Source organism: Empidonax traillii, unplaced genomic scaffold (genome assembly GCF_003031625.1).
Source record: "Empidonax traillii isolate 1590-97213 ecotype Southwest subspecies unplaced genomic scaffold, ASM303162v1 scaffold124:size1682992, whole genome shotgun sequence".
In the NCBI taxonomy this organism is placed as follows: Eukaryota; Metazoa; Chordata; class Aves; order Passeriformes; family Tyrannidae; genus Empidonax; species Empidonax traillii.
Window position 1 is genome coordinate 1,360,750 of NW_020955317.1, and position 27,752 is coordinate 1,388,501.

The 27,752-nt window shown below is 49.0% G+C and overlaps 1 protein-coding gene across 1 annotated transcript in view; it reads left to right on the forward strand.

The window, feature by feature from the left end:
• The window catches only part of TOX2 (TOX high mobility group box family member 2), a 146,019-nt gene that overhangs the window by 103,709 nt on the left and 14,558 nt on the right, over positions 1-27,752 (forward strand). Inside the window, exons 4-5 of the mRNA XM_027883335.1 lie at positions 19,468-19,707; positions 23,627-23,854. Of these exons, the coding sequence (XP_027739136.1) occupies positions 19,468-19,707; positions 23,627-23,854 (468 nt within the window). The remainder of the gene's footprint in view (positions 1-19,467; positions 19,708-23,626; positions 23,855-27,752) is intronic.

Below are 27,752 nucleotides of genomic sequence, written 5' to 3' on the forward strand. Positions count from 1 at the left end.
TTGAGAAAGGACACTGAGCTTGGGTGCTCAGAGCCTGCAGACTGCAGCATCTAACAGGGGAACGTTTGTCAGCTCCCAGTCAGCTGGGACCTCTCCAGATTCCCAAGACCACTCAAAAATCATCGAGAGAGGCTTTGAGATGGCATCTGTCACTCTTTGAGGATCCTTGGATGCATCCCATCAGGCCCCATAGATTTATAGGGATTCATCTGGAGCAGCAGATCCCACACAAGTTCAGGGTCGACTGGGATTTGGTGGTTCTTGCAGTCATAGTCCTGCAGCTCAGGGCACTGAGACCCCCTTGGTCCATCATCTGTGTTGAAGACAGAGGCAGAGAAAGCACTAAACACCTCTGCCTTGTCTCTCTCCCTGTTTGGGAGGAGAGCATCCTCATCCTGGAGCATCCCATGTTATTTCTACACTGCCTTTTTGCCATTGATATATTTGAAAAAACTGGGCAGCATTCCTGCTGGTGTCCTGCAACATTGGCTGCAAGGGCAAAGCAGCAGGACATGACCCTGCAGTTGTGCTTCTGGGGAGGTTTCCTGTCTTCATCTTGTGTTTCTGAAGGGTTGAGGCAGCCAAGAGCCTCATCTGTACCATGGGGCTGCAGCTCAGCCCTGCACGTGTGTCGTGGTTTAGCAATGGGTGAGCCACATAGAACTGTGTGTTCAGGGGTGAGGTGACCTCTGGGGACATACAAACCTGGGCTGTGAATATACACTGAGTGTATCCTGCTCCCTGGGACAGTCAGTGCAGGCACAGAGCTTAGAGGAGCAGCAGAACATCCTGGGAGATGTCATCACGGACGGGAGCAGGTCAGTCATGTGCAAGCCCTGGAGGGTTGCCTTGAACTTTGCATCAATCCCATCCAGTTCAGAGAGAATTTTAAAAGGAAATGCTGGCATTGGCCCCCAAAACCTGGTCTCTGCTAAAATGGCAAGAACTAAATTCTTCTACCGATCAGGAATTTCCTTCCCACTTTCTCCTACATTTAAAACCTGCCAAATTTTGCTTTCAATGGGTTGTCTGTCCTGCCTCTGCCTGCAGATTCTGATTCTGGGGTGGAGGCAGCCCTGGGAGCCATTAGTCTCACCGGGTGCATGAGATGGGGAGATCCAAAGGGGACCCATCCCATTTGGGTTGCTGGATACAAGGATCTACCCAATCCCATTCCTCGGGGCTTCAGGGAGAAATTGCTTCCAGCCAAACACCCAGTGCACATGAGTGCAATTTGCAGTGCTGGGTGAATTATGGCAGAGTCTGTAGGAGCTGAGCCAGCTCCCCCCTTCTCAGGGAAGCAGAACGAGCCCTGGATCTGGAAGCATAAAGGAAAAGCATGTCTGAATCATGCATTGACATCACCGGGAGCGCTGCAGCTCTCCGGCTCACGTCAGAGCTGAATTGATATGGTTACAGGAGACTGGGGGGGTTTTTAGTATTCTGGGAGAGCTGCTACAGTGGCAAAGAAAATTATTCATGGATCAGAAAAAGAAAGGCATTAGCAGTACAAAGTGTCATGATTGTCTGTGTTCCACTGCAAGGTTGAAACGAGGTGCCAGCTGCGGTACATGAGAAATAGCTTGAAGAAACACCAACAAAAATGCACAGATTAGTCCTGAAAGACCCTGGCAATTCAAACCAAGGTATCACTTACTAATTTATGGGGAAGTACAAGGGGTGCACAGCCCTCTGCTGACTCACAGGCGGGTGATGTGGAACAAGAGGTATTGCAACAGAGGAGCGGAACAGTCGGATGCTTTATGTCACTGGAAATAAAGGTTGAGGTGAACAGATGAACTGCCAGCAACAAAGCCATAATTAAGAGGTGCCAAACCAGCTTTTTGTCCTACAGGGGGGGAAAAAAATAGGAATGCAAAGATCACAGAGGAGACGGTGGTTCATGCCGTGCACACGGGGGAGTAGAGGAGGGAATAATCTTCCCCACGAGGAATCAAATTCAGATTCCAACAAGCACTGAATGTTGAGTCCTGTGGGGGAAGCATATCATGGAAAAAAGCACAGCTGCAAAATTACCTTAATGTGTAAAATCTTTTACAGGGATCAGTGGTTGAGTGTTAAGTTTGGCAGGGTGAGTATTGCCAGTGGAGCTGTGGGTGGTGAGCAATAGTCCACTGTCTTCACTGGTGCAAGTAAAACTGTGTCTAAAGTACTTGTAGGTGTCTGCTGGAGGTATAATGAATTTCAGGTTTATGAACATCTGAATACAGTGCTATAGGAGGAGCAGATGTGGATGTTTCTTTCCTTTAAAACTGGGTCTAAAATCCTTCAAATCCTTCAAGCCAACCAAAAGGTGTCAACACAGTAAGAACTTTTATAAAAATATTTTCGTTTAACTTCTGCATTTCTGAAGTTATTCACTCATCTGATCCATCTGGAATTAGCATTTAAACATTTTGTGAATACTCATTAGCTTTGCCACCCCTCTGGCAGAGGAAAATTGCTCTTGGTACCCAGGAGGGGTTGGTGGGGATGTCTCGGGGAGAGCTGTGAGCTGACGAGAACCCCCCACCAGCTCTCCTTGCAGTGCTGTGCTCACCTTGGGACACAGAGCAGCTCCTGGTCACATCAGCAATCAGCAAAATCTCCTGCTGGGATAAACTGCTTGGCCTTTTTTACTCATCCCCTGGCTAACAAGATTACCCCACACGACAGAGGGACAGCAATATTATCCCCTGAGCAAACCAGCGGGGTTTGTTGTGTCCCTGAGAAAGTCCTGGCTGAGTGTTTGCTAAAAAAAAAACACAAAATAATAATCCTGATTTTTCTGGGAATAAAGTAAGGGTTACAGAAGCTGTTATTTCCCACCTGCAGCTCTGATCTGTGCAGGTGAAAGTCAGCACTCAAGAGGGTACATTTGAGTCCAAGGGGTTTTCCTGCATCTCTGCACCCTCCACAGCCCCAGGGGGAAGCTGAACCTCCACCACAGAGTCTGATACCTTCAGTAATCATATCACCAGCTCTGTTTGCCAGGATGGCGGTTGGCAAGGGAGGAATATTTTAGTTTCTAAACTAACCCACATTATGCGGTGCTGCTGAAAAGCCACAGACATTGTCCCACAGTCGTTTTTTACAGTCTCTGGTCAGAGGGGGACCTTGCTTTTAAATGAAAGAATTCAGGCTAAAAATAGAAACCCACACCAAATTATACAGCCACTTGAGAATTATTTTTTAGGGCTGCTACTAAAAATGCCCCATTAAAAGACTATAAGATGCTGCAGAGTGTCGTCAGGCTGCCACACACAGGGATTTTACTGCCAGGCTGCATTTTATTTCCTAATTTTGGCAGGCCAGAGAGCAAATACTCGCAGTATCTTTGGTAATCTCTCTATCTCCTATGTTCTGTGCAGTGGGAGCAGGGCAAGCAGAGGGGCTGGGATGCCAGCTCAGCCAGAGTCTCCAGGGGATACCAGGGGGAGCATCACTCGGGGCCACCCCATGGGGTCACCCTGGAATTTGGCTGGGGCAGCTGGAAAGGCTGCAGTGCCAAAGCCATGGCGTGATTGGATGTGCCAGGCTTTGAAAGCGTGCCAGTCCACGTGCTCAAGGCAAACAGGAGGGAAAGGAGATCCACCCAATATTAATTATGACTTTTGAAGCTTTGCCTAATTACATCGTCTCTCTTAAGACGGCGACACAAATATTTATGAGTGGGACTTTTTATTCTCATTGTAATCAGTGACATAAATAGGTAACACCTTTATAAAGAGTTAATAAAAATGTGTCAACACAAGCTCGAGCACAAACTATCGAGCAGTGTGCAGTAAAACATTCCAGTGTTTATTGTAGTAATTGAATATTCATGAGATGCCAATTTAAATTACAGTTCACAACTGTTGCTGTGTCTAATGAATAATTTAAACAAGTGTGGCCAAAGAGATTTCAACGCTGCATTAGCAAACTGCAAGGGATTAAGCAACAGAGAATTTATAATTAGCTTTGTATATCCTATAATAAATTCATTGGAAAGATGGCTTTAATTATCCCACATGTTAATTCAGAATTCAGTGCATTAATTTTCGATTGAAAAGTAACCCTTTCTTCCCAGATAGTATATTTGGCTCCTCTTCATCTTCTGCATCTCAAAAACAGGGAGTGTGGAATGGGCTGATTCTTGCAAATCTCATCCATCATGACGCAGCATTTGTACCTGCCCATCTCGGGTCTGGAGTAATTCCTTTTTTACCATTTCCAGCTGGGGAAGCTGAGACCAATGAGATCAAATCCCTTCCTGCAAGTCAGGATTCCAGAAGCTGGAGCTTCTCCCAAGTCAATCTGCTGTGGCATATCCTCTTTGATACACTTGTGGCTACTTGGGAAATATTGTCTGTTCCTCGAAAACAAGCCTGTGAAGGTGATAAAAGTTTTTGGCAGTCGTGTCCTATAAGCAGCTTTAAGGTTTTGTTTAACAAATGAGGATGTGTGTAGATAAAAGCCCAAAGCCAGGGTTCAAGCTGAGATTGCTGCGTTCTTCAGAGCAGACCAGGGAGAATTTTGTCCCTATTTGGCAAGTTTATAAAGGGCTTTTTCTGTGGGAGAAGGACCCTTGTGCCCACAGCAAGAGGGGCTGCAGAGTCCCGACCACTTGTCCCTCTGCGGGGCAAGGAGGGCACCAGCCCTGTGAGGATTGGGATCTGTGGTGTCAGCATGGCCTTGACCTCAGGTAGCAAGGGGAATGTCCCCAGCAACTGAGGTCCTCATCAGTTGTGAGCCCCCATGTTGATGCTCAACCCTTAGACACAGTGAATACTCTCTGTGCTTTCCCCTCCACCCATCACCCATCCTCCCCCTAACCCATCCCTTCACCATGCTGGCCACCTCTAAAGCCTGTTGATGTGTACAGAGACAGATGAAAAGCTCTTGCAGAACCCGAGCACTTGTGCTGAAACTCACTGGACAGAAAAAAAAAAACCCACGGGAAGCATTCCAAGGCACGTAAATCCTCACACCTCCGTGAAGCCGCCCGTGCTCAAAGCTTGTCTGGGAAACTCAGAAGGTGTCGGGGAGGAAAGCTGCTTCCTTTCCAGGTGGTTTTGTGCAATTCCAGGCCAGCAGGTTAATGAGATCTCTGGGATATGTGATTTGATCTGGAACGTAAACACGCGCTTGGCATGTGTCCTTGATGTCTGATCAGATGGAAATGCAAATGCGGCGCCGAGCGTGGCACGCCATCCAAAATGTTTTGGTGGCACAATGTGCAAGACAAAATAAGTGATCACTTTTTTAAGAGCCTAATTGAAATGTTTTCTGCTGCGTTTGAGTCCTGCCATACCTATCAAATCAACAGCCTGGCACCGAGGGTGATGTGCCTGATCCCGAGGCGGAAGCTCCTTCGGTTGCGCTGGGAGCACCGAACACCCAGGGCTGTCCCAGGTCTTCCCCTGAGACCTTAATTGCTGTTTTAGTGCCTCTGTCTTTTGGGTGACTGGAGTTATTTAAGTTGATGAATGGAGAGCATCGCTGGAATGCAGGATGTGGTCGTTGGCACTTATTGATTGAACCTCGGGACTCAATTGATCAAGCTCCCCGGTGCCAGCATGTAATCCCAGGGGGAAAAATCAAGCCTTTAATGGGGTTTTGCGTTACTCTTGGTTTACCACTTGGGGTTATATGTTTTTGGAGGGAAGGAAGCATTTTTGATGGCCTGAATCCCCGTCGTTACCGGATTAAACGAAGACTGGCAGAAGAAACACTTGTTATTGTGGCAATCCAGTCCTGGGCAGATGCAAGCCTCATTTAATAGGGCATATTTCACCTTCAGGAACTGAGTGCCTTGCTGCTGGAAGGAAATAAATGAATCTCTGAGGTGTTTGTTATCCGTCATGAAGACGCCCAGGAGGACAGAGATGCTGCTGGACTGAATATTCTTCCCCTGGCCCCCCTGAATACGCTACAGCTAATCTAATAAACTGTATTGCACAGTGCAGGCAGCGCAGCAGCTCAGGCTAATGCTGCTGCTGGAACCTAAGTGAGCACTTCCTTCACCTGCATGGCTTCAGCTCTGCGTTTAGGTAGGTTTTTCCCTGTTTGTAACTCGTGCTGGAATAGGAGCTGCAGTTATATTGGCTGGTTAAGGGAGGAGAAGGGTTTGCCATTGTCGGGAGTCAGAACAGAAGTTGCGGCATCTGGCTCTCGTGTCAGGAGTTGGCGCTCGAGTTTCTCTTCTCTGCTCCCTCCTGCAATTAATTTTGAACACACAGAATCATTTGGGCTTTTCGCACCTATTTTAAAAGTGTTCAGCATTTGCTATAATTAGAGACAGGCAGATAACAGACTATGCCTTCTGTTAACAGTTTATGTGACGCAGCGGGGTCGTGGCATATCCCGCAGCTCTCGGAGGTTCCCCTCTGCAGAGCAGGGAAGTGCCGTGATCGTTGTCAAGCTGGTGGGGGAACTGGTGTGATGAAGATCTGGTTCCATCTCAGACTGCTCTGGCAGAGCTGGGGGTTGAAAAACCTATGGTTTCCCAAAGAGTGTTCAGCCACAAAATCATCCTCCTTCCCTGGGTGCTTGTGATCCCAGTAATAGGAGACTCATGAAACACTTACTACAAACTAACACAATAATCCCAGCAATATCTGGCCACAGAGGGAAACCGAGTCGGGGCAAAAAGGGGGCAGCTCATTTCAGATGTGTAGGAGAAGTGCTGTGGTTTGTGTGCAGATGTGGGATCAGCACAACTCTTTCTAATACCACAGCTTTTCTTATGGTGCTTGAAAAGTGGGCTGTTAGACTTTGCAATCCAAAAAAAAAAACCTATTAAAATTCATTCAGAGAGTTTAATCCCACTGGGGTGAGTTTTCTATCTAGTCTTCCCAGTTTCCTGTTGTGTTCTAAAATTACTTCTTTTTTCCTTCTTCTCCTTCTTCTCTTTTAATGCTCCACGCAATAAAAATGTGGAGGTCTGTCATTACCTGCAAGTCTATTGCTTTATGTGAATGCAATATCTAAAATGTGTGAGAAGAGCCGGGAGAGACATAAAGCAAAGGGAAGTTGGCCGTGCAGAAAGGCTCCAATAAGCTGCACGAGCACGGGGAGGGGGCAATAAATGCTGTGGGAGATGAGGGGGCCAGCGTGGCTGCAGGTGGGGTGGGGGAGTGTGGGGTACAAGCCATGGGGGAACTGGTTGTGGGAAGTCCCCTGGGAGCTGGAGATGCTCTTGCCAGTGATAGTTTTTATCCCCCTGAGAAGCAAACACCAAGATTTACACAGTCCAGCGTCTTCTCCATCAAAAGTGAAGTTTCTTGTCCCTCTGCCAGGCTGGGGGTGGGCACAGTTCCACACATGCTCCATGGCTATTCCCACTCAATTCCCAGGGGGTCTCTGGGGTGCTGTCCCTGGAGAGCAGGATGGGGAAGAGTTCAGTGTGATCCCGCCTTGTCAAGGACAGAGCACACCTCAGCTCTGCTCGTGTTGCTGTCCCATTGGTCAGGCAGGGTAGCAAAAACTTAATTATTGGCCTCCAGTCCACCTGGAACAGGACTTTTGTCCATCCCAGCAATTCAAAGTCTTCTCAAAAGGAGGCTTGAGCTGTAACATAGGATGTGAAACATCTGATGATGTCAAGGGTCTGCTAAACCCTCTCGTCTCCCCCCCCCCAAAAAAGGCAAATTCCTCTGCAAAGATGGAGATATGACATGAAAACCTTTCTGTCTCTAGTATTTTCCTGCTTTCTCCTTTTTTTATGCCTAAGGTTATTTGCATTAAAGCAGATCTCTGCTCCCCAGGAATCTCTTTGTGTCTCAAATCCTGTCTTTGACCTGTGGGATGGCTTTGCTGGGCAGGTGATGGTCCCATGGAGTACACAGCTCAGGAGCTGTAGGCAGCAGGATCCTAACTTTCCATTCATGACAAAAGAGGACCTTGGATGTGTGGCCAGGGACCACCTGTAGCCCCACACACAACATGTGGTGTCTCAGCCCAGGCCTGGAAAGCAGCAAGTCCTATTTATAGAGCTACTTATCATAGAATGGTTAAACACTGGCTTCTGAGTCCATCTCCCCACCAGTATCTTTGGGATTAAAAAGAGAAAACCAGAAATTAAAGAAAATCTGGTGTATAAACAGGTCTGGTGCTGAAAGAGATTTTCCCCTTGCTTGGGATGGCTTTGTCTCACCATTGCATCCACATAACACAACAGAAATACTCAGTGAGATAGTTTGTCTGTTCCTCCATCACCTTGAGTGTGGAGACAGAAATCTGAACCAGGAAATGGTTCTGGGTGGGCTCCAGGGCTGGTGCAGACCTTTCCCTGCTCCCAGCACCATCCCAGCCCCCTCAGTCCGTCACCTGCACCCCTGAAGGTTTTATCATCCGACCCCTTTGTGTCTTTTTCCCTCTGTAGCTGCTTCTCCTTGCCTTTCCTCCTTTTGCCAACACAGGAAGGGCATGTGACAATTTTATTAAGTTTTACATCCCCAGTGGGTGGGAGAAGGGCTGAGGGTCTGGTGCTGTTTAATTACCTCCCACTGCCCATTCCAGGGGAATTCTGCCCCCAGCTTTTGGGCTGTGGTGGTGTTTTGCCTGGATGAACCTCAGTTCCCTTCCTCTACAAATGGTTTTTACAAAATAATGTATTCAGAAAACATGCTGGAAATTAATGGGATAGATTATTTGCAAACATGTTCACTGAATTATCAGGCTTGTTCTTTATCTGTAAAATGATGTACATAAAAAAAGAAAGAAAGAAAAAAAAAGGAAGTTTATTGAAGACTTTATTTACAGAGAGTTCTCCAGCTGAGAGCTGCAGGAACACCGATGGAGCACACACAGCCCAGCTGCTTTCCAGGGTGCTCAAGCCCTGGGACAGGCTGCCCAGGGCAGTAAGTGGAGTCACCATCCCTGGAAGCGCTCAAAAAACACGCAGATGTGACACCTTGGGACATGGGGCACCTGGAAGTTCTGGGTTAATGTCTGGGCTTTATGATCTTAGAGGCCTTTTCCAGCCTTAGTGATCCTGTGGTTCTGTGCAGTTCAGGTTCCCCCCTCAGCTGTGTGAGAATGGTTTCTCCATCCTTGCACACCTGGTGGGATTTGTGGCTCAGGATGGGCCAAGATCTTATGGTACTTTTGTCACCTGCTCAAGAAGCATCATCCCACCTGGGGCTGCAGGGCTGCAGCAGGGCTGAGATGAGGACAGGGCTGAGATGAGGACAGGGCTGGAGCTCCAGCTCACCCAGGGTTGTCATTGCCATCTTGAGATCCTTTAATATCACGACCTCTTGCAGTCTGTGTAATAACTCCACTGGCTCAAGAGAGAGGGAAGCACATACTGGAGCAGGACTCCCAACATCCCTGGCACTCCCTGGGGGTGGGAATAGCTGGATTTGGGCATCTCTGGTTTGCAAATCCCCAGTAATACTCTTGCTGGCAGATGACCATGGTGGGTTGTATCCCAGGAGAATAACAAAATCCAGCTCAAGTTATACCAATTGGTCTGTTCCTTCTGGCCGTGCCCTCCCAGCACCGGGAGGGATGACAATATGAATGAGAAATATTTCCCCTTGGCCAAACAGTCTCTGTTTTAACACCCCGATCTCCCCCAGAAGTTACAGTGCTTTATCTTCTGATGAAGTGTTAATTGTGTTTGGAGGGCTCTTTCCCCTGTAAGAGCAGGATATCATAGCACAAGATCACAGCCTGCCAAGGCACCCAGCTCAGCCTGTCAGGCTGGTGCTTCCCAGTGCCTGCCCCTGCCAGCACCCAGGGGCTGTTGCTGCAGGGAACTTCTCTTTGGGGGGGAAAAAAAAATCCCAACATGCAGAGGTGCTCGAGGTTGGAAAAGACATGGAGCAATTTCTGTAGTAAGAGAAGCAGATCCCAAAAAATCCCCGCAGAGAGGAGACAGATAGAATTATATATAACCACAGAATGGTTTGGGTTGGAAGGGAACTTAAAGACCATCTTGTTCCACCTTCTCTGTCTTTGGCAGGGACACCTTCCACTAGCCCAGGTTGCTCCAAGCCCTGTCAAACCTGGCCTTGGACACTTCCAGGGATCCAGGGGCAGCCACAGCTTCTCTGGGCAACCTGTGCCAGGGCCTGCCCACCCTCCCAGGGAACAATTTCTTCCCAGTACCCCATCTAACCCTGCCCTCTGGCAGTGGGAAGCCATTTCCCTCTGTCTTGGGCTCTGCAGCTCTGCTGGAGCCCCTTTAGGCCCTGGAAGGGGCTCTCAGGTCTCCCTGGAACCTTCTCTCCTCCAGGTGAACACCCCCAGCTCTCCCAGCCTGGCTCCAGAGCAGAGGAGCTCCAGCCCTTGGAGCATCTCCGTGGCCTCCTCTGGAGTCACTCCAGCAGCTCCACATCCTTCTTACTTTGGGGGTCCCAGAGCTGGAGGCAGCACTGCAGGTGGGGTCTCACCAGAGCAGAGGAGCAGAGTCCCCCCCTCACCTGCTGCCCACAGTGCTGGGGATGCAGCCCAGGGTACTTTTGGATTTCTGGGCTTCCAGTGCACATGGCCAAGTCAAGTTCAGCTTTCCATCCACCCAAGTGCTTCTGCTCAGTCCATTCACACACAAACACAACTGGGAGAAGCCCTGGGAGCCTTGTCTGGGGATGCTGGTGTGGCTTTAGAGTGACCTTCATGTTCGAAAGCCTTGCATTTGAAACTTAATTAGAAAGGTCAGGATTTCATTTAAAGCGTTTAAAACCAACCAAATATGTCTGCTCAGATTCCCTCTAAGCCATCAGGCTGAGCCAGCTTGTCTGCACATGGCTTCAGATAACTGACTGAGGAGCTCTTGGTGCTGCTAATGCTGGTATTTAGTCATTCTTGGAATATTGGGGAAGCTCTGGAGGACTAGAAAAGAACTAATGTGCAAATATTTAAAAAGGGAAACAGAACAGCCTGGGTAATTACAGACCTGTCAGTGTGTCATCAATCCTCAGCAAAATAATGGAGTGGCAGATCCAGGCCTCAATTAATAAAGAATTAAGGGAAGGTAATATAATTAATGCCAATCAACACGGGCTGATGGAAAACAAATCTTGTCAAACTAACTTGATATCTTTTTTGATGAGATTACAGGTTTGGGTGATAGAGGTAACAGTGTTAACATAACATACTTAGACATCTGCAAGACATTTGACTTGGAAGCACAAAGTCTGTTGAGGAAGTTGAACAATACAAACCCAATGTTACACAGTTTTGGTGGGCTGGATTGTCACTCTGTCTTCCTGGAGTTTGTCATATTTCTGCCAAAGGACGAAATTAAATAATTGCCAGTGGAGTTGGTGGATGATGCAGTGAGCAGGGAAGCAGCAGAACACAGAAATGCAGAGCTTTTGGCAAGAACCTGAAAACCTCATCCCCAGCAATGAATATGTGTTGGAGAACCAGTATTGTCCCATCTACAGGAGCAGGAAAAGGCCTTTCAAGATGAGGACACCTCTCTTTAGAGGTAGTGGCTCTGGGAAAGGGATGTGAGATGCTTCATGGTGGGTGTTGCAGATGAAGAAGTCCAAAAAGCATCCATAGCAATGAGCAGGGTGGGGAACATGGAGAGGGTGCAGAGGATCACTCTGCACCTTTGGCCGAAGTGGGACAGGGTTGATGGTGATCTGCAAGTGCTTTGGTGCAGGACAGATTGGTGAGAGAGCCTGGCAAGCACTGGAATGTGAGCTCTGGGTGCTGGTGGTTCAGGGTGACCACGCAAGCTGCACTTGCTCCAGGGATCACCCACAGGGTGATTTGACAAGTGAATCCACACTCCTGTGCAGCTTCTGAACCTCACCAGTCAGGGAAGGTCTGGGCAGTGGGCAGCACCTCCTTGCAGCCACCCCCTCTCCATCCCCTCCACCTGCAGTGCCCCTGTCGTGCCCCGCGGGCTCACAGAGGTGCTTTAGATCCCCTTTGTCACAGCCACCAAGGGCTGGGGAAAGCTGTGCCCTCAAATGTGCCCCAGGGCATGTCTGTGTCTCAGAAACACTTTTTTAAAACGATGATTGTGGATTCTTTCTCTCTGCTGCCTGGCTCTGAGTTCAGAGATGCTCCTTGGGGTCGTGTTTGCAAACCTGAGTCTGTGAAACCTTGGGGTTTTTTTTACATCATGTTCAGTTGAAGAGAAACAGCAATTTCAATATGGTTCCAAAAAATTTCCATGTGCCCAAACTCTCTCTGGTTCCCATGGGCTCCTGTGCTTTGCTGCCAGCAAAGCCACCCCACAGCAGCGGAGTGGGGGTACAGATCCCCAGGAGAGGCATGGGGGCTGCCTGTTCCCTCTGGGATCTGGGAGGGAGGCTTGTCCCAGGAAATTGCAAACACAGCTGGGAACCCCACTGCATACAGAAAACCTCTGCCATACGATAAAAGTCTCCTCCCCCCCCCCTCCATCTCTACAAAAATAAATTACTTCCTTTTTTAAATCCTTTCCAACTGCTCCCTTCGTATTCGTAATAGGATGATCGGTGGAACCAAAGATGTGGCTGTTACTTTAAAGGATAAATTAGTTTGACTCTTAACTCAATAATTAAAACTGTTATGGCTATGAGCCTGCAGGGATAATGTACTATTATTATAGTCATTTGTTTCAATTAAATGCTTACTGATTTTACAATAGCAGCTGGGCACCTGTGTGAGATAGCTATTACTCTGAACAAGACATCTCAAATTCCAGCAGAAATTTGTCACTGCACTAAAGCATTTTACACAGACCATGAAAGTTTATTAGGAGCAGTTACAAATCGGGAAGAGGAGGGGTGGTAATTGGGGATATATTTTCTTATCAGCTTCTCTCTCTCCTGCTCTCTCTCTTTTTTAAGTAAATCATCTTTAAGCATTTCAGCTATGGTGATGCGTTTACATTTAAACTTCAATGCAAGAAAAAGCCTGCTGGGAAAACTTTGCTTCAAAGCTGTTCAGCAGATAATTTCTCTCCCTGGTTGATTGTGATTGTAATGACTTGTTCCTGGGAACAAACCCAAGGAGAGGTGAGCTGTGCTGCCAGCGAGCCTGCTGGCTGCCCCTGGAACAGCTTCTTGTCTTGTCTGGGGAGGAAGACCCTGGTCAGGAAAGGCTCTGGCAGTTCTGCTCAGCCCACCTGTGTTAACTCACCCTGGAAAGGGTGAGAGTCATAGAATCACAGAATGGTTTGGGTTGGAAGAGATTGTTAAAGACTACCTTGTTCCAGCGCTTGCCATGGGCAGGGACACCTTCCACTAGCCCAGGTTGTGCCAAGCCCCGTCAAACCTGGCCTTGAGCACTTCCAGGGATGGGGCAGCCACAGCTTCTCTGGGCAACTTGTGCCAGGGCCTCCCCACCCTCATCCTTAAAAAGTTCTTCCTGGTATCTAGTCTAAATCAACTCTTTTAGTTTAAAACCACTAAATCAACTCTTTTCGTTTAAAACCGCTACCCTTTGTTGTGCTGAAAAATCTGTCCCCATCTTTCTTATAAGTCTTAAAGGCCCTGGAAGGGGCTCTCAGGTCTCCCTGGAGCCTTCTCTTCTGCAGGTGAACCCCCCCAGCTCTCCCAGCCTGGCTCCAGAGCAGAGGGACTCCAGCCTTTCCTCCACCAGCACCCCCAAGTCCTTCTCTGCACGGAAGTCTGGTGATCCCCATGTGCTGGTCTCCTGGGAACATGGATAAATACCCCTCAGTGGGGTTGCACCACCTGCCCACTCCTGCTCACCTTGGCCATTGTCTTTTGGACATCCCAGTTTGCACAGTTTTACTTCCTCTCAGGGGGATGCAGTGCAGTGGGGTCAGACAGTGTTACATAGCAAACTCCAGCCAAATTTCTTCTTTTCCTGCTGGGTAACATCTGCAAGTGGTTTGGCTTGGATCCCACCCAGGACTGCAGCCCAGCCAAGCAGCTGGTGGGGTTGGAGCAGCGTGGAGCATCCCTGCTCCACCCGTGCAGCAAGGGCAGAGCACACCGTGGGGGGATAACACAGAAACTCTGAATTGGCACCTTTGCCACCAAAACATGGCAATACCTTCAAGATGTGTCTGAGACCAAGGGAGGTGGGAGGAGGAACAGAAAAATCCCGTGGAAATCAAAGGTGGTTATAGGGGTGGGACCTGCATCAAGGCTTCAGTTGGGAATTAAGATTTTGCAGCAGAGGACATTCCATGAGAGCAACCATTCCTGGAGCCTGGGACCTGAGCCCCAGGTCTGCTGGCTGGTGCTGCATCCTGTATTTCTGGAAAGAGCTGCTTTTTGCATAAGAATTTGGGGGGCCAGTTAAGTTGAAGTTTGGCTTGACACATTTCAAACATTATCTGTGTCAGCAGAGCTCCCTGTTCCTGGCCAGGCTCTTCCTTATGGAGTCACTCTGGATTCCCCTTTTCCCCATAAACAAAGAGTGCAGAACATGTGCCGTTTGTCAGCCTGTTTTTCTCTCCTTCTTAGGATTAACTGGAGCATTTATGGGCCTGATATGCATATTCATTAAAAGAATTGAAATATCGTGGAAAAAAAGAAGCTGTCTTTGAGTTAGCACAGCCTTTGGGAATCTGCTAAGTAAGATGCACTTAATTACTTTAGCTATGACTACATCACATTTCACTCGTGTTCCCTCTGAGATGCAAAGCATCTTTTCAGCAGAGGCTGGCAGAGCCATCCCAAACCTTTTGCAGCACCTCGTGGTGAGTTTGGTGTGCTGAATGCCTGGGATGGAGACCTGGCTGTCACAGCCTCTCCTGCTGGTGATAGAGCTGATAACATCTGGAGGGCAGTTATTTATTTGCACATGTGCTTCTCTTGGGCTCTGTGGGGATACTGAGTATTTTGGGGAGGGGAAAGGCCTCAGTGAGCCCAGGGCTGGGGTTGCATCCCACAGGGCCCGGGGGGCTGTTGCAGTTTTTTACCTTCTTTCACTTTGATTTGTGATCACCCCAGTTTCATTCACCGTTTACTTGCCTGATTAGGGCATTTGCTGCAGGGGAGCATCTCAGAATCCTGCTCCTGGGTCTGTCTTCCCTTGGGTCTTTTCTGAAGGGATATCACCTACTTTGGGTGTCCTCTGAAATAGCTCGGTGTCTCAGGGTCCCGCAGCAGGAAGCAGGACTAACCCTTCCCCCTTGAACCAAGGCCACTGTCACCCTCAAGCCCCTGGAAGAAGCTCCAGAGCTTCTCACAAACCACTCACCTTCATTTTCACCCCAAACATTTCACATCTGGAAAACACAGATGCCTTTTCCATCACTTGCCCTCTCCAGTCCTGAAGAGTCCTTCTGCAGAACCTCCTGGACTTGGGGAGAAGAGGTGGAGACGTGGGAGAGGGAGAGAGGGTGTCAGAACCAGCAACATTCAACTAAAATCAAGGTTTTTTCATAGAATTGTAGGATGATTTGGGTTGGACAGGACTGTTAAAGCTCATCTCATCCCATCCCCCTGCCATGGCAGGGACACCTTCCTCTATGCCAGGTTACTCCAAGCCCTGTCCAACCTGGCCTTGGGCACTTCCAGGGATCCAGGGGCAGCCACAGCTTCTCTGGGCAACCTGTGCCAGTGTTTTACCACCTTCACTGTAAAAAAACTTCTCCCTTATATATAACCTAAATCAACCTTCTTTCAGTTTAAACCATCCCCCCCTTGTCCTCTCACCACAGGCCCTGGTTAAAAGTCTGTCCCCATCTTTGTTATAACTCCCCATTTATGATGTAAAGAAATAGGCAACTGCTTGGGGGGAGGTATCTGGGCTAAGGTATCCTTGGAGAGGGGATGTCCCAGGAAAAATGCAGTGTCCACACTTTCTAAGAGGGGGCTGTGGTGGGGTTGTGTCAGCAGGAGGCTTCTGCCTGAGATCTCTGAGCCAGGGCTCAGGTTTCTGGTTTTTTCCTACTAATTTTCAGAGGCATTTGCAGCACGTGGCCCATATCCATAATTGCACTCCTGGACTTGTTCTGCTCTGATGCATAAATAACATGCACTGTAAAGAAAAAGTGTATGATTACATATTTAATGGATAAACGGAGCCGTTGTGGTCTATTGGCCACATAATAAAAGTTTCCAAAAAAAAAAAAAATTGTCTTAATACAGTGTTTCCCCAGGAGACTGCCGTGGCTGAAACATGAGGGAGCTATTTTAAATTTAAAAAAAATTTTTTTAAGCCACGTTTCATAGCCTTCCCCATTCCTGCAACACCCGTCTTCTAAACTTTTCCTTCATTTAAATTTAAAATGAGGACAGTAAATTATTCTTTTCCTGCAGCAGCTGGCAGATCCTCTCCAGCGCGAAAAGGTCTGGATTAAAGTGACGAAACCCAAGACAAACGTACCTTTTCCCCTGGAATTTGGGAAGCAGCTTGCTGCTTTCACGCCCCTGTCCCACCTTGGCCATTCCCGTGGCTTTTTGCCAATTCAATTGCAAGCGCAGAAATTGCCTCTCTGGTGCCTCCTGTGCTGCCCAAGCCTGGTGTCCATCCCCGTGGCTGCATCATCCTCGATGTCTTTGTGACCAGGATTTCCCACACCATGGCCAGGAGAGGCCAGAGCTCTGCAATAAGGCACATAATAAGGTTTCGAGGGCACATAAATCTTGCCAGAGCAAAGCCAGCCCTGCTGCCTCCTGGACACCACCAAAGCCATGGGGAGCGATTCAGAGTGGCCTCTAAGTCAGCCTCAGTCAGGCTCCTGCTGCTGCTGAAATGCAAGACAGTATTTAATTCCTGTGAGTTAAATCCCTTCACTTCGTAATTAATACGAAAAAAGGGCAGATCTAGGAAAACTTGTGCCCCTGATACCACAGCTCTGCTGATGGAGAATCCAGAGGAGAGCAGAACAAGCAGAACATGCTGTGGGGTGTTGTGTAAAGCTCTTGATTCCTGACCTGCAGCAGTAAATCTGGTTTTGCACTCGGATTTGTTTCCTCTGAAGCCCACCGAGCCCTCACTGGTCTTCCCTGGGTTTCCTTCTGTGTGTGCTGCTAATGGAGTTGGCAAACCTCCCCTGGTAATGAGAGATCACACCTCAGCAGGCTTATCAGCAATGAAGATTGTTAATAAATAAAGCTCGGGTCTTTAAACTCCTGTTAACATTAATCAGATTAATATGAAAGAGAAAAAGCCTGGAAAACGGTTCAGGCAGGGTTTGCCTCCCTCCCACTCCATGGTTGGATGAGGCTGTGTGGGAGCTGGGCTCTGCCTGTGTGAGCTGTGTGAGTTCTGCTGCTGGGAATGACCAGGCAGGGATTGGTCTTGGGGGAAAAAATTGGGTTTTCATGGAAAATACTACAAACTGGAAATGGGGTCTTGGAGCAACAAACAGCAGGGTTTGTCCCATCTCATGTTCGCTTCTTGGTGGACAGGGGGTGGACACGCTGGAAGGAGTCCAGAGGAGGTCCTGGAGATGCTCCAAGGGCTGGAGCCCCTCTGCTCTGGAGCCAGGCTGGGAGAGCTGGGGGGGTTCACCTGGAGAAGAGAAGGATCCAGGGAGACCTGAGAGCCCCTTCCAGGGCCTAAAGAGGCTCCAGGAGAGCTGGAGAGGAACTTGGGACAAGGACCTGAAGTGACAGGACAAGGAGAATGGCTCTAAACTGAAAGAGGGCAGGGTTAGATGGGATTTAAGTTCTTCCCTGTGAGGGTGGCAAGGCCCTGGCACAGGTTGCCCAGAGAAGCTGTGGCTGCCCCAGCCCTGGAAGTGTCCAAGGCCAGGTTGGACAGGCTTGGAGCAACCTGGGCTGGTGGAAGGTGTCCCTGCCCATGGCAGGGGCTCGAAATGAGGTGACCTTTAAGTTCCCTTCCCACTCAACCCAGTCTAGGATTCTGTGATTGTTGCTGCTCCCTCCTGATCCAACCACTTGAACTTTAGTTTGTGCCACAGCACGGGGAATATACACTTCATAAGGTACTTTTATTATGTCTAATGCAGCATTCAACATTTCTCATTAGACATATATATATATATATATATGTTTCATGTTTCCTTCAAATCTTTCAAGAGCAGTGGGCTCAGCAGCCTCAGGAGGCAGCACTTGTGCCGTGTCCGTGTGTCCCTGCAGCCGTGTGTCATTAGTCACCTTCCAGTCCTATCAGATGTTCCCCCTCTCTCCCATTATGAGAGCAGATTAATGGGTATTAGGAAACTCCACATTTTTGGGCACAGCTCCGTCACGTGGCCTCTTCCCCTCATCTCTTGCCTCCACACATGCACACACATACATCGCTTCTGGCTCCTTCCTTCACTGGGAAATCTTAACAAGCAGCCCATAATTGGGTTTTTTTTCCCTTGTCTGGACTCTTTTTTTTTTTTCTTTATTTTCTACATTCATTTTGAGTGGGATTGGAACAGATTGTAATATTTAAAAATGAGAGAGTCATCTCGAGGTGGAGGTGGTGGCCACCAGCAGATCTTGCCTTCACACCTTGGGGTCCAGTCCAGGGAGAGCTTAGACCCCCTTCCAGTGCCTGAGAGCTCCAAGAGAGCTGGACAAGGGCCTGTAGTGACAGGCCAAAGGGGAATGGCTTTAACCTGAAAGAGGGCAGGGTTAGATGGGAAAAATTCCTCCCTGTGAGGGTGGCGAGGCCCTGGCACAGGTTGCCCAGAGAAGCTGTGGCTGCCCCATCCCTGGAAGTGTCCAAGACCAGGTTGGACAGGGTTTTAAGCAACCTAGTTTAGTGGGAGGTGTCCCTGCCCATGGCAGGGGGTGGAATGGGATGATCTTTAACTTTCCTTCCAGCCCAAACCATTCTGGGATTCCATGGTTCTGTGTTATGATGCTTGGGGCTTCTGGAGCTTGGGGATATTCAAACCTCTGGTTTGAGGGTGGTGTCACAGTTTTGGGCAGATTGATGTGGTGGGAGCAGGGACCTGGGGCTTCCAATGACGGCTGTTGCGCTTTCTTGTTTCTAGGTTTAACCCCAGTAGCACAAGTGACCCAACAGCCCTGCAGAGGGTGCAGGGGGGTTGGGTGTGGTACCTTCAGATACTCAGATGAGCAGATATTTTTTTCACCTCTGTAGTTACTAAATGTCAGCACCAAGTATCGCACAGAAAGACCATGTTTGGGATACACAACCTCTGATGCTGCATCCCTGATGTACCAGGGCTTGTCCCCAAATACCCTGGCACAACATGTGCCTGCCCTCAGCAATGGCCTTACATTGCAGCCCCAGAAATGCCCAGTAACTTGTAATGCCGTCCTTTCTCCTGGTGATGTGGCCAAAAATTGCTCATTTATGAACATTTTGGCTTTATATCCCAGGCACTGGCGGTCCCTGAGGCAGGCAGGGACACCTCCTGGGCACACAGACCTATGTACAGAGGTGATTTAGGATCTCTCTGTAATGCTCATGGGCAGGGGGATGGCAGGAGCAGAGCCCTGGGGGCACAAGCGCTCAACTCCTGCTGATGGCCTTTTTGGTAGGGAGCACGAGGAAGACTCTCCCAGCCACAGAGAACGATTTAGACAATAAATCAATCAGACCTCATCTTGAAGTGATCTGACAGCGTAATAAATCCATAAGTACATTTTGTAATGACGAGGTGATCTTCTCCTAACTCAGATCCAGGAGATGGTCCACTCGGACGCCGCGTCCTACGATTCCAACCGCCAAGTGCCCCTGCTCAACCGCCCCGGGATGCTGGCCGGCCCCATGAGCGCTCTCAGCCAGTCCCAGCTCATCTCTCAGATGGGGATGAGGAGTGGTGTCACCCACGGCTCCCCCTCGCCCCCGGGAAGCAAGTCTGCTACACCATCTCCCTCCAGTTCTACTCAGGAAGAGGAGACAGAGTCACATTACAAGGTACGTGCCTGTTTCAACAGCGAGAAAATGGGGGGGGAGGATGTTCTTCAGCGAGGGATAAATTGTGCTAAATAGACTTTTACTTTGAATATACAGAGTGGGAGACTTCCCCAAGGGTGAGGTCACTGTTCCCAGCCCAGGGTGAGGCCCAGCACTCACCCAGAAGGTTTGGAGATGAGAGCTGGGCTTCTGCCTCCACATTTTACCAGGACCATCGAGCTGCAGAGTTTCTTCCTACGAGGCTTTTGATGAGCAAAGCAGGTTCAGGGCTGAGGGTCTGCAAATGCTTGAGGCAAAATTAGATTTCTAGTGGTGGGTAGAGGAGACTAAAACAGGGAAGGAAGATACCCCATGGTGGGATTTAACTGAGCTCACTGGGCATGGCTTGCTAAGGAAAAAAACCCAGAAATTAAAAAAGGAAGAGTCTTTTAGTTCACCCAGGTGGTGTTTTAAGTAGTCAGCAGTGTCTCAGTGGTCTCTACAGCCAACACAACTGCTGCTGAGCATGGCATGAACAAACCCAAGGAATTCCTAGGGTTTGGGGCACATCTTGGTCATTGCCCATCTCTCTCAAAATGCACCAGCAGAGCAAACAACACGTGCTGTGCTCCAGGATTCTGCAGCTGTTGTTTACTGAGGGCAAACTCCAGTGATTGCTGAGTTGCTGCCTCAATGCTTGGTGTGTCTCTGTGCCTTTGATTAAAGCCTGTCATGGAAAACCCTCTGCTGGAAGGTGCTTACCAAGGCACTGGGGTTGTAACCTTGTCCCACCAAAACAGGCTGTTGTGACAGGATTTGAATGTGTAACCAGGGCAGCCAACAATGCAGACACTGGAAAACTAGGAAAATGCTAGGACTGAGCAAAAACCTTTCCCTTTCTGTGGAAATCCAGGAAAATAGATTCCCATCAGTTCTTCACCCATTGGCAGATTTCACTTTAGGCTGGGGCATTTCAAAGCAGAGTGCAGACCTGGATGCAAAAGCAGCTTCAGTGGAATACAGCTGGAAAAAAGAAGGGATACACGTGGTTAACAATAGATGGAGTTGTTCAGACTCTGTGATTCCATGTTTGAGGGGCACTATAGGATGGGTTATGCTGCTGGACCCCACAGTCTGCCAACTCCCAAAGCCTGTGTCACACAGCTGCAAGCAATGACCTGGGAGCTGAAATATTTCACTTCAGCAGAAAATTAGCTTCAGCTTAGTGACACACCAGGTTCTCTCTCTGCCTCCATCAGCATCACCCAGCTTTTCCTCCCAGCCAGCAAGGTTTCCTGGAGCTTTGGGGTCTTCTGTTCTCTTTAGCCAGTGGTGCCTGTGGGAGTAGGAAGAATTTGGAGATGTCCAAATTTGCAGAGATCAGAATTTTTCCTAATTCTTCAGGCAAGCCCCCTCATTTTTTTCTGCCCTGTAAACTCCCCATCAAGATAGGTGGGACAGGAGTGATGTGTTTGATGGAGGAGGAGGACACCCTAAATGTCAGGAAAGCAGCAGAGCTGTGTTGTGGCCTGTAGGTTTCTGTTTGCTTTCTGTCTGCACAGCTGCTGCATTCACCCATCAGTCATTTTTCCTGTGGTCATTAAGGGCTTTTCTGCAACAGGTCAGCAAAACAACGTCTAACAAGCAGAAATTAATCTTGTGAGGAAGAAGGTCACACATGAAAGAAATGGGTCTGATGCCAGCAGGTACTTCAGGTCCAGCAGGTCCTCTGAGCCAGGGAGCTTATGATTTTAGGAGGTCTCCCAGCCCTGTTGGTGCATTTACCTGCTTCACTGCTTTGGTGTACACATGCATGGGAAGGAGAGGCACAGCTCAAATTCCAGCTGGGTTAGTGCTCGCTCTCCACAGTTATTAAAATCACGGTGTCCGTGGGGTCCCAGCTCTTCATGGGTTCAGCATCTAAGAAGGCACCAAGGTTATGGGATCATGTGTGTCACCAGTGCATTGCCCCACACCTGTCCACATCTGGTGTCCAACAGACCTTCTGATGCCTCTCCAGGGCGAGTCCATACTCTTCATCCTGCTGCCCGAGCCTTCATGGTCCCTTTGACCATGGGGGATGACCCTTGGGATTGCTCTGGGACAGCGAGGCTCAGGCTCACTGGGGTTTGGCTTTAGCCATGAACATGGCTTAGGTTGTTCAAGCATCTTTTAAGGTCCAGGGCCAGGCTGTTGTCCCATCCCAGCTGCATCACAGCTGGAAAACCCCGTGAAAACCAGGCAAAGTCCTGATCTGCTCTGCTGCCTCCTGGGCACTGACGGCTCCTGGCAGCCTCACAGCATCTGTTTTCCATAAATCCCGTGTGCTCTTTGGTGCTGCCTGAGCAGGACTGGCTGTAAACCTGCCTGGGGTTGTGTTGGTGCTGTTCCAGCTCCTTGGCTCCTCCAGCTTGGTGGCTGTGAGGGAGCAGGTTCCCCTGTAGCATTTCAGTGAATCAAACGGGATCACAGTTATTTAAAATACCATCTCACTTCCTAATGGGCTGAAGCCTTGTCATGCATTTTTTTTTCCCTCCTAATAAGCTGGCCTTTCACCTCCAGGCCTCCCATTCAAGCCCAATTGGGCAATTTTAAATTAAATGCAATTTTTTTGAGCTCACTGCTCATTCACTAATGGTCACTGTCTGTTTGACAAATGTCACTGCGCTGATACTGAAATTAATGACCAGTCAAGAGCTGCTGAGCAGGGAATGGGAGCACTGCTGCCCTTTCCTCCCCATGCCTGCCCTGTGCCAGCTGAAAGGAAGCCTCTTAAATCCTGGCACTGCCAAGTACACGGTTAAATCAACAAATCCATCAGGAGAAGAGGCTGTTTACTCCCAGCTCAGCGGGGGGAAGTGTGTTGACAATGTCTTGGTGTTTAGACCTGTGTGTCTTTCTGAGTGATACAGCAACCTGTGCAGCTGGGGGAGCAGGGACTGACACAGATGGGTACTGGCTGAGCACTCAGTGCCTGAGCGTGGGGTCTGCAGGTGGAGGGGCTGGTGCCCCATCTGCCCTCCTGGGTGCAGAGATCCAGCCTGCAGCAGGCAGTGGTTTTATTCTCTGTCATGTTTGAACTCCAGTGTATTTAGCTTTTCTTTCACTATAAAATAAAGATAATGGTGGTTTCCTGTAGTGTGAGCTTTCACTGACCACACTTAATGTGTTAAGAGCTTTGATGGATGTCCAAGTGCTTTCCAGGGGCTTTTTTCATTCTCACACCCTCACATGGAGACTTCTGCACTCCATTATATTGACAGAATCATGGAATATCTTGAGCTGGAAGGGACCCACAGGGATCAAGCCCAACATATGTGTTAGCAGGGTGAAGCAAATTTTGGATGGCCCCAGTGTGATGGTTAATGTGATGGTGGTGCTGTTGCTGCTTAGTCAGTGCTCACAGTCCTGCTGGGAATGGGGACACTGAGCCAGTGGCACATACATGGATAAGGGAAATCAGGAGCAACTTGCAAAGGGGGATTATTGGGGTGGAAATCAGAAACCATTTGGAAGCAAACTTCAGAAAAATTCATGGACTGGTAAAGGGATATGACTGGGAAGCAAAGCATTTGGAGAGGTCCCAGAAAAGTATCAAGGAGTGAGGGAGCTTGTGGTACCAGGGAGGAGGAGAGGGAAGGAGGGTGACCAAGGGTGAGTGTCTGGAAAGCCCCATTTTTGGAGGAGGGAACAAAGGGATGAACCCAAGCTGTGAGCTGGTCTGAGTGGAGTCACCAAGCCAGGCTCAGGCACCCACCAGCAGTTTCTGTAATGATCCAAGAGGTTCCTGGGGCCAAAGAGACCCCAAGGGCTGCTGTCCCCGCTCTCCATGATGGGATCCCTCCCCTTTCCATTCCCCCTCTCATCTCCTTGGCTGTAGCAGGGACTTGTATCTGACCACTCCCAGCTGACTGCTGTGGTTCATCTCATGGTTTTACAGGCTGCTGGAGAGAAAAGACCATCAACAGACCTGGGCAAAAAGCCCAAAAGCCAAAAGAAGAAGAAAAAGAAGGACCCCAACGAGCCCCAGAAGCCCGTGTCAGCCTATGCCCTGTTCTTCAGAGACACACAGGCAGCCATCAAAGGACAAAACCCCAACGCCACCTTCGGGGACGTGTCCAAAATTGTGGCATCCATGTGGGACAGTTTGGGAGAAGAACAAAAACAGGTGAGTTACTGATTTATTTACTTTTTTTTTTTCTTTCAGCTGTTAAAATGTGTTTTTCTGTGGTACAGAGCGTGGCCAGGCTGGAGGGTGTGGTCAGGAACAGAGGCTGTTTTCAGGAGCGGTGCTGAAGTGCCCACTGTGCAAAACTGCTGTTGTTGCATTGGGAAGAGCAAATTTTTATGACAGCTAATTATTCTTGATAAGCTCATGCTCTGCGAAACCATCAGTGGCCTTTCCCTGACCTGGGGTTTTACAGCCTTGAATGGGAGATGGGTTTGTATTTGCTTATTTACTTACAAGGAGTGACAGTAAACTGGCTAAACACTATTAACTCCCTATATTGCTGCCTTCAAATCCAACATTCAGGCTTTAAAACCTGCAGAAGGAGATGTCTGGAGTGGCCTCACAGAGGAAACCTTCCTGCCCCAAAGCTGTCAGCCACTTTCCTCTGCTTCACACGGAGAATTCTGGGTCCTGCCTTCACTGTTTTGTTGCTGCTGAGTCGGTTACAAAAGCCTGTAATTGCTTGTTGCCTCTTGAGAGAACCCCAGGGAACACTTCCTGTTGCAAGGATGGGTTTTTATCAATCAGAGTGAGATCTGACACTGTGGGGTGTGTCCTGGATCCAAACAGGCTTTTTTCTGGGAGCCCTTCTCCTAAAACCTGGCTGCCAGCTCCTGTTGGGTGTCCATGGGCCAGCACTGGAAGCACCTATGTCTGGAGAAGCAGCAGCAGGGAGGAAAAAAGCCATTAAGCTGGAAGTCACGCTAGAAAATAGCCTTGTGGTTCATCTCATGGTTTTGGGAATACGAGCAAGGCATCTTCTGGGATGGAAGCCCTTCTGCTGCTCCATTTGGAGCCTCCATTCTGTGCAGAGTGGTGCTTTGATGTTCTCCTGATCCTCCCTTTTCTCCTCTTCAGCTGGATCCCTGGTAGATCATGCAGGCAGGAATTCCTCATGCTGAGGAGGGGAGGAAGGTGCAGCAGGGTGACCCCAGCCCTGGGCAGCTGCAGGGCAGGGGCTGGGTTGGGGTTGTTGGTGCAGGGTGTGGAGGTTCAGGAGGGTGGAAAAGCTTTCTGTCACCTCTTTCTCCCGGTCTCATCCCTCCCCAACATCTCGTTCTGCCTCTGTCTTGCTCCTCCTGGTTACCAACATCTCCATAGTTTGGGCTGCAACTGTGGCTCAGAGAATGGGAGCGCTGGGGCGACCCTGACTCAGCGCAGTGCAAATGCTCAGCTCTTAATTAACAGCAGGGATTAAACCAGCCCGTTTATCTTCCCTGCTAACTCTCCCTCCTTCTCTTTTATGAGCTTGCAGCAGCCTCGCTGTCTCTTTACACACGCTTTCTAAGTGGCTCCATTTCTCCCTCTGTAATTGATTTAATTAAGTCATTTGTTCCTTGTCTGAATGCTTAAATATTAACTTCCTGGCTTTGTCTCCAGCTGGATACTTCTCTCCCATAACAGTTACCTCCCTGCCCGGGACTCTGGCTGGAGGGACTCTATTTATCTTTGGCTCTGGGACCGTGTGGCTGATTTGTGCAATGTGGCACGTTCACTCTTTAAGTGTCTGGCTGCAGGAGAGTTTATTTAGTCCCTGTTTGCTTTCCTCCACCAGCATCCCCAGACAAGTTCTTTTTTTAGATTCACAGGGCAATGCAATGGAAAGGGAAAAAGGAAGAGAAAATTTTAAAAGCATTAACGAAATGTCTCTAATTTCTAAAAAAGAAATGCCTGGGCTGTGTGTAGATGTTTCCTGCCAAGGGCTCCAGGACAAGGTGCACACATTCCCAAGGAAGGCAAGCAGCCCATGCTGAGAGCTCTCCTGGCACGCCTGGAGAGGAGACAGGGATGGAGCAAGACAGCCATGCACCACTGGCCAAAATCCTTCTGGGACCTGGGAGTCCAGATTCCCACATGGCTGTGCCAAATCGTGGCTCAAATCGTGGCTCAGCTCATTGTCAGGCAGGAGCAGCATGCTCTGGGAAGGAGTGGAAATCAGGAAAAGGGAAGTGTTTCATGTGGGACACTGCTCTTACCTTTGTTGACAGCAGTGGCTCCATGTCCTCACTGCAGAAAGCAGGGCAGGAGACAGGCTGGGGAAAAGCCAGGACAGGGATGGCACAGCAGGCAAGCAAGAGCTCAATCATTACCAAAGCTTTAGTTCAGGAACACTTCCCCTCTTCCTCACATGAGAAAAAAGGGTGGATTTAAGGCTATAGGATCTGATCTGGAGCTTGTTCCACACTTGGATCTCTCACAGCCCCCGAGATGCTCATGGTGGGTCTGGGGCATCCAATCCCCAGGGGGATAACATGCAGACCCCAGCCCCACCATGCATTATTGCCAGTTGTTTCCATCTCTGCAATTTCTGCTTCAGATGACTTTTACAAACCTTATTCTTCACTTTCCAGTGGGCCCAGAGTTTCCTCAGTCCTGGATGTGTTTTGGCTCCTGCCTTGGCTCCTCCCTCTCTTTGGGAGAGCAGCAGGCAGGGAGCAACCAGGGAGGGGCTTCAAGGGAACCATAAACCCACCTGCAGCCAAGGTGTTTTGGACTTGTGATTCCCCACCCTATGTCAGCAGCCCCTGGCACATGTCCTGCTGTCCCTGCACTGCGTCCATCAATCATCCCATCACAGGGGTTGCACAGAGGTGGAGTGGCCACCGTACCAGTGCCAAAGGGATGAGGAAGGCCCACTGCTGGTGCCTTGTAGCCATGCTAGCCAGTGCCCTGGGCTGGGATGGATGGCTCTGTGCCCCCTCCAGAACCTCAGCCCCTCTCCAAGGACACCACATGGAGCATTTCTGCCATCAGCAGTGAGATGCCACCCCTTTGCCAGGTAGCCCTGTCCAGCACATGGAGGGTTAATCCTCTGCCATTTGTGCTGCTAATGATTATATGCACTGTAATATCAAAGCTGTAGCTATTTATTTGCCATTGAGCAGGTGCTGCTGCTCCCACAAAGCAAATTTGCTTTCTCCTCCTGATGAAACAAGCAAAATAAAGGTTGCTCATGTCCCATTTCAGATATGTTTTTTTTTTCCCTGTGCACCAGCTGAAAGACAAACACAGAGAGGGAACCAGAATGCATATTATGCAAGAAGCCATATAATCTAGGAGCATCTTTGATTTGGCTGCTGCTGTCACAGACATGCATTTCACAGAGAGGCTTCCCCCCCCCCTCTTTCCTTTTGTTCTTACTGGTTTATCATTTGTGCCTTTGTCATTTTGTTCCTTCTTCTCTTCTCAGCCTCTTCACAATGAATCTTCATTTTCCCTCTGACACACTTGTATCTAAATTTCCTTATTTCCTGCCTTTTTTTATTTATATCTGTTGCCTGGTGATTTGATCATGCTGTGGAATACAGGATTAGCAATCTCCGTGTCCTTGGGTACTGCTCAAGGACACCTGTTCGGCAAAGCTTCGTTTTCTTCCCCATTTTAACCCCTTCCAGCGAGTGGAACAGTAATAAATAACAATACCTTGAAATATCTCCAGCTCTGCGTTGGCAGGACATTGTAATCTTCATTCTTCAACAGCTGGCGTGGCCCTTTCTAAGAAGCTTACACGGGAATCTGAAGAATGTGACTCGGGGAAAAAAAATATTAATATGTCCTCTTTGAACTTCACAAATAGTTTAGCAGCTGTTCCTGCAGAGATAGCTTAGACTCTGCTGGAGAGGGAAATGCTAATTCAGCCATTAGCATCAAATGGGGTACCTGTCCTAGGAATCCGCCTGCAGCTCCAGGTCCCAGCTCCAGGCTCCCAGAAATCCTGTGCCTCCTGTGCTGGGAGTTTTTTTCATTAGCAGGTCTCAACCTGGCAAGGATTAAAAGGGCTGCCTGATTTGACAGAAATTAGAGGAATTTGAGGACTATTTTGGAGCAAACTCTG